General features: G+C 36.0%; 1 protein-coding gene across 4 annotated transcripts in view; it reads right to left on the bottom strand.

The window, feature by feature from the left end:
* Zbtb1 (zinc finger and BTB domain containing 1) overlaps positions 1–7552 on the bottom strand; it is a 27677-nt gene that overhangs the window by 8732 nt on the left and 11393 nt on the right. For 3 of the 4 annotated variants that reach the window (XM_029555570.1, XM_008852125.3, XM_029555571.1), the window contains exon 2: positions 1–3086. In XM_029555570.1, coding sequence (XP_029411430.1) covers positions 929–3070 — 2142 coding nt within the window. In that variant the 5' untranslated portion in view covers positions 3071–3086 and the 3' untranslated portion in view covers positions 1–928. The remainder of the gene's footprint in view (positions 3087–7552) is intronic. The other variant, XM_008852126.3, reaches the window with a different exon arrangement.

Raw genomic sequence — 7552 nt, 5'->3', positions numbered from 1 at the left:
AAAGTCTATTTATAAACAAAATAATTGATAAACACTTTAGAAATCAGAATATTTTAAATTAAAATATTTTAATGAATACAAGATGTCTTTTAATTAACTATCATAGTTAAATCCAGTATCACAAAACAAAATGGCTTATCCCCACTAATAATATCTCAAGTGAGGGAAAGCCATTGGGATTTACACTTAATATAAGTTTTAAATGTGATTATTAAATGATAACATTTTATCAATTATAGGAAATATTCATTTATAGGAATTTCCTCAGGTCCATCAATCTTAGGCCAAGTTTGAGCCCATGTCAACCTTAAAGGTAGATTCAGTGCACCTAACTTGCCTAATAAGCTTGTCAATTTAATAAAGAATTTTATTGATAAGGGAGAATGAACAGTAGCTATTCCACTATACAACTGATCAAACAAAACAAAACAAGGTTCAAAAAAGATAAACCAAAACCCAAAAAGAAAAAAAAAAAGCTAAAAATGAGGATAGTTTTAAGTAATTATTTTTAAAGTCTTTAAAAAATTTAAACAAGAATGGCAACAATGTTAGGCTTAAAATTTCACAGGATAACTTTAAAAGTCAAAGTACATAGAAATAGTGAAGTCATCACCTTACCGACAAAAAAAAACTAGTTTAATAGTCATTTAAGGGGTAACAGCCACTTACAATTTAAAAGTAATTTATTTCAATCATACTTAAGAAAACTAGAAACAAAGAATGCTATTAAGAAACAACAAAAATGATAAACATTTAATGCCTAAAATATAGATGCTTAAGGTCCTAAACAAAAATATTAAAGGTAAAGGGGCCTTGGAAATTTTTTTCCAACATTTCATTTATAAAATCAATTACTAAATAGCTCATATTCGTTTTGCTTTGGTGTATTGTCTGCTATCAACTAGACGTTAGTACAGTAGAAAATCACTTAGGTTCTTTTCAAATGCTTGGCATTATAATGTGATCTCATATCTTTCCTCAAATTAAATTTTGCTCCACATATTCCACATGTATATAGATGAACATCCATATGCTGCTCCAACTGTTCATTATTTGGGAATATCTGAAAGCAGACCTGGCATATCGTTTCACCAGCTGATAAATGAGAAATCATATGCCGTACATGGTCATGTTTTCGGAAGTTTCCTTGATCACAAATGGAACAGACATACCTGGCCATGCCTTTGTGCATATCATTGTGCAGACGCAACTGACGCTCTCTTAGGAACTGCTTTCCACATGTCTGACAAACAAACTGCTTTTCCTTAGTATGGACAGTATAGTGCTCTCTTAAATGACACCGCTGATAAAATCCTTTTCCACATAGATTACAAAAATGTTTTCGTCTGTGATCTCTTTCATTTTCTTCCATGATGGCACTCTTAAACATATCTTGGTCTAGGCAGCTAGACATATGTTCAACCACTAGATTTTCAGTTTCAAAACGCTGGCCACAATTAGGACACCGAAAAGGACAGGCAGAATGTTTAAATAACTGCTTTTTTGGGATACTGTTTATTTGGTAATGATTGTCCCTGAAATCATCCAGCATTTCAACAAACATATCTCTTATCTCAGACTGCTCATCAGGGTTTTCTTCCATGTCCATTTTCTCCTCAGTATTTCCCAACCCATTCATTGTCAGATCTTGAGGTTCTCCACATCTTTGAGCATGTTCCTGTAGCTGTCTACCCTTGACAAGTATTTGTCCACATTTACCACATGCGCAGATATTTTCGATATGTTTGGCTAAGTAATGAGATGACAGGTCCTCCTCAGTTATTGTGAGTCCACATAGCTCACAAGAGGCATTTTCAGCATCTTCTTGTATTGGGCTGCTGTTGTTGGGGGGTCTCATATTTTCTAAGCCACTTCTTTCATCAATATTTATTGACATCCGTGGTTTCAGAGATTTCCTACCAGTTTTTTTAATGCCGACATCTTCCTCAACATAGTATCTATAAAATGGCTCTTCAGGTTCATCCTCTAATTCATCGTTGTCAGTAGATTCATTGCAGTCTTTATCATTCACTTTAATAATGTTAAAGTCTTTCAGCTCATCTGTAGGAATATCTTCTGGTTCCATCTTGATAATAATTCTTTTCCTCTCAGCAGCTCTGCTTTTTTCTTCACTGGCTACTTCAGACTCCACTGTGTTACCTTTTCTATTTCCAGTGGTTGACGCCGAATCATCAGGGACCTGGCTGGTGTCTCCTCTGTATTTTTCAGTCTGTGCAGCAAATGTTTTAGAAGAATCCTTTTCGCCAAGTTCAGCTTTGATGTTACTGTCTTTTCCATCTCTAATATCCACTATTCGGTGATAAGATCTTGTGTTTTGGTATGAATGTCTGTTAGTACAGGTCAGCACATGTTCATCTAATAATTTTTCACAGCTGAAGCCAAATCCACAGCTGTCACAGGTAAAGCTCCGTCCAAAGCGCCGTGACACGCGCTCTTTGGGAGTAGACAATTTAGACACAGAACTCTTTTTACATACATCAAATAGTGGCTCAGGAAAATTACCTAATTGTAAAGATTCTTCATCAGGCTCTCTATTATGTGGGGTATTTACTGTTGAACTTGGTTCTGCACACCACCTGCTGGTTTCATTACCATTTTTGGCCACTGTGTCTTCATACATTCTTACCCCAAAAATCATTTTGCTGTTCTGTTTGCTGGAGGCAGAAGATGAGCATTTTGAACTGGAACAGTCTGCATCCTGTATGTCTTCTAAGCAGTCAGGAACATTGTACAGCTGTAGGTAGTTCATTGCCACTTTGAACTGCTCAAAACTGGATGGAGCGGTCATAATCTTTCCTAAATACATAAACTGCAAAATGAGATCGAAACATTCAGCACTTATTTTCATGTTGCTGAGATTTAGTTGTGCAGTACTATGCTGATGGTTCATGAAAAACATTCTAAAATAGGAGCTACAGGCAGCTAGGACTGCTTTGTGCGCTTGGAAATAAATGTCATCAATTGCAATACAACAGTCACAGAGAAAACCCCATTCTCTTTGGTTGTTAAGCTGCTGAAGAACATAGCTGCTGTGACTGGGCTTTGCCATCTTCTATTAATTAGACCTATATAAAACAAAAACATGACAGTCAGATATCAGTAAGGCACTTTAATGAAACAAAGCCCAGTAATATACCTGAATCATTTTATAAATTCGAAGATGAAGATACCTAGCCATTTACTGAGGTTTTCATATTGAACAAAGACATCAAAAGCAAAACCTTTTTTTTTAAAAAAAAAAAAAGCACAAAAACTGGGAATAGCTCAGTTAGCAACGTCCTTGTCTTGAAACCATGAAAACCTGGGTTAGATCCCCAGAAACCATATTTTAAAAGCTGGGCATGATGGCAGACCCCTGGGGCTTGCTAGCCTACTTAAGGAGCTCCAGGTCAATGGGAGACCCTGTCTCAAGAACATGGCAGGTCAGGAGGAGGTGAGAATAGGGGAGGGGATCTATACATAACCAAATTATATTATATTGAAAAAAAAATCACAAAAACCCAATTTAAAAAAAACAATAATAAGACAGGTAGCACCAGAGGAACAACACCTGAGGTTGATCTCTGGCCTTCACATCCACACACACATGCCCCCGGCATACACATGAATGCACACATTTTTTTTTCATTCTAGAAAGAAAACATACTAAATTTGAAATAGACATTAAATAGTACAATGAAAGTAAATAAAACAGCAACTTAAATTGAAAGTTAATAACTAGATTATAGAGTATTAAAAGCCTTTAGATGATTTAAAATTGCTCATTATTAAAGTATAATTAACATGGACTTTTTGATTGTGCTGAAAAGGTCTCGTTTTTAAAATTTACTTTGGTTTTTTTGAAGCACACTTTTGCCATATAGCTCAAGGTAGTCTGGAAGTGTCTATGTAGCCCAGACTGGCCTTAACCTCACAATCCTCCTACTTCAGCCTCTCAAAAAATGGGATTGCATGTGTGAGCCACCACATTGGGCTAAGAACCCTTATCTTTTAGATGAACATTCTAAAGTATTTATAGGTGATATTACATATTTGAGATAATCTTCTAACTAAACAAGGAGGGAATAGAGACTATAGATAACACAAGGTTGGCTGTATTAATCATTGAAGGCCATAGGAATTTCATTTTATTTGCTTGAAACTTTCCACAGAAAAAAATCTTATTAGGTTGTATAGAAATCACACCAAATAGGTTTGATTAGTGTTTTCCTCTTTCCTTGAATTAGTGGAGAAGCAATAATTCTGAGGTCAGAATATATCTTTCATGGCTCACTATGTATTTAAGGTACAAAGTGGATTTATTTGGGAAGAGAGTATCTATCTTTTTACCATAAATTTTTCTTTCCTTACAAAAGCAACACATGTTCATTGTAAGAAATTCAAGCACGGAAATACGCTAAATAGGAACACAGCTTGGATCATATACTCTTCTCAGAGGTCACCCTTTCCAAACGTTCTGGATTGCATACCTTCAAGATTTGTCTATATATACACATACACACACACAAACACAGTCAGCAGCATTGAGTACATGTCGTGTCCAGGCATATTTTGCTTTTGTTGTGTTTTTTAAACTAAACGGTATCATGCTACACAGATTACTCTGTAACTTGTTTTCTTCAACATTAATGGACACTATAAATTTGTTGTTGTTGTTTGAGATTAAAGGCGTGTGCCACCACACCCAGCAGGCACTATAATCATTAATATAGGGAGTTAACTTTAGATAAGAGAGGGAAATACTAAAATCCTTAAAATCATATATTACAAAACATAAAATACAATTTAAAGCCGGACATAGTGAGATATATCTGTAAACAAAGCACTTAGGCTGAAGAAGCAGGAAGATTTTGAGTTCAAGGCAAGCCTGGGCTGCAAAGAAACTGCTTACAAAAAAAAATAATAATCTAACTTTACTCTCAAATCTTAATCCATATACATAAAGCTTCATAATCTATTTTCTAGTAAAAAAAAGTTTGCACAGTTTTATTCAACTTAAAAAAATTTAACAAGCTGTTCAATAAAAGAAAATGTTCACTATTTTGTTCTAAAACTCTTCAATCTCTACAGCAGTGATTAAAAGAACATCTAAGTACACTTTACTATTTACTTTCACTTTATCTGTTCCTCACAGCTCAACTATGGCTCACATGCCCTGCTGTTCAAGGCTACCCTGCTACCTACAGACCCATGCCATCTCCTCCTTCCTTTTTCCTTGCCCAAAGACAGAGTTCCTAAGGAAGCAATATGGGCCTATGAAATGAAGACACTGCCTCCATTAAAAGTGCAACCACAGTGCCTCCTGAAAGCCAGATAAAGTGTTTCAATAGGTAATGTATTTCAAACCTCTATCTCAAATGTCTGTAGCCAAACTGAGGAATCATGTTTGCTCTGCTTAAAAACAAAAGCAATGAATACTCATACTCGTGTTATAAGAGAGTTAAGTAAACTAAGGTTAATCTACTAGCCTTTAAATACATATTTATAAATTAAGACAAATTCTGAGGTGCAAAAACAGACATAAAAAACAAACCTAAACAAGACAAGCTGCATAGGGTAAAAAGGTACACAAATGACTAGAGACTCATTATTGTAGGATTCAGAGGAGCCTTTAATGAAAAAGAGAAAGAGGCAAGAGGGATATTTCCAAAAGGCTTTCTAGTAATAATAGCTGTTCAAAGATGAAACAACCTTGTTTGGAGAGCAGTGAGTGACCATAATAAAGCAGGAAGGAAATGTGATTGAGGACACCTGCAATGCAGTGAAAGCACAGCCTTGAACCAAACAGAGCTGGGATCAATCCTGCTTTCCCACTTTGGTACCACTGGGTGGGGACAACAATGGCCCAAAGAGCATCAAGCATAAAGATTCACAGAGGCAATGTGTAAAACACAGTGCTTGCCATATAATAATTAATGGAAACAATACTCACTGCTTTCACAGTGGTGGTAATGCTGAAGCATCAGGAGGTAGGTCTAGCTAGATAACCTTAAGTTTCCTTCCAAGTAAGAGTCCATTGACAGTAGGAGTTGAAAAGTTCCAAGAAACCTTCTTATCTAAATAAAAAGCAGGGGCTGGAGATGACTCAACAATTAAGAACACTGGCTATTCTTGCAGAGGATCTGGGTTCAGTTCCTAGCACCTACATGGTGGCTCACAACCATCTCTAACTCCAGTTCCAGTGGATCCAGCACCCTCTTCTGTCCTCCACAGACACCAGGAATGCATGGTGGTGTACTTAAGATCTGTGCAGGCAAAACACTCATACACATAATAAAAATGAATTTTTTTAAAAAAGTAGTTATATGGTAATTGACCCAAATGAATACAACTAAATAGAAGGCCAACTACATATGGTGAGGCTATGATTACTATCCAATTAGTGAAAATCCACATATTTGCATTAACCTAAACAGTACAATTAAGTCTCTAAAGCACTTTAAAGCATTCATTCATTCAACAAAGACTGAATACTTTTGTTGCACTGGGAATTTTACATAGTAAAAGAACCAGCAATGGCACAGGTATCCCACAATCTCAAGGATACATGGAGAATTCCGATTTTTCCTAATTAGTGATTTCATTCAACATGAACTCAGGAAGTGTCTACTCTACGGAAGAAAACCTCATAATGTAGTGGAGAGAACACTGGGTCCAAAGACCTGATGTAAATGCTACTGCCTCCCTGTATTTGCACTCCTGTTTTCCCATCGTAGCAGAGAAGCTGAACAAGGGTAAGCTGAATTTTCAATGCTACCCCTGCAGTTTCTAGGCAAACCTACAATTATAGTTTAAGCAATGTTAGTTTATTATGCAGCTGTCCAAGTTCTGGATAAAACTGATTTTTATCCAGGGAATGTGGGAGAGGAGGCAATTTAACTTCCTACAAGAGCTCAAAATTTTTATTTTTATTTTATGTATGAGTGTTTGGCCTACATCTATGCAAGTGCACCCATGGGTACAGTGTCCTAGGAGATCAAAAAAGGGTGTTGGATCCCCTAGAACTGGAGTTACTGATGATTGTTAGCTACCACTTTAGGAGCCAGTGCTCTTAACTGCTGAACCAGCTCTTCAGCCACCAGTTCCTGTGAAATTTTTAGCTCATCCCTTTAATTTTTGCATTAGAATTTTATGTGTTCACTTTGATTAAACAATAATTTCACTCAATTGTTTGCTTTCTTTTCTTTATTAAAAAAACTTAGCAAAATTTAGTGAGTTTATCAAGAAGTTTTATTTATGTAAAATGATACCCTATATTTCAGCTGCTCCTGTTTTTGTGATTAAAATTGTGATTGTTTGTGTCGCCAGCTGCAGCACTGCAAGAACAAGTTTATCACAGCTGGCAGTTGGGCAAGGGGAAAAGTAGAATCCTCAACTGTGATTCAAAGGTCTGTACTACCCAGAGTACAGGACTCCAGTAATGAATCAAGGATTCAATACATTCAAAAAATATATATTTATTATTTTTATTTTGTGTATGAGTGTACTGCCTGTATGTATGTTAAGTGCACCTGTGTTGTTCAATGCTCAC

Source organism: Nannospalax galili, unplaced genomic scaffold, assembly GCF_000622305.1.
Source record: "Nannospalax galili isolate Female #2095 unplaced genomic scaffold, S.galili_v1.0 scaffold285, whole genome shotgun sequence".
Taxonomy (NCBI): domain Eukaryota; kingdom Metazoa; phylum Chordata; class Mammalia; order Rodentia; family Spalacidae; genus Nannospalax; species Nannospalax galili.
The sequence above is the reverse complement of the archived record's forward strand: the minus strand, read 5'-3'. Positions and strand labels throughout refer to the sequence as shown.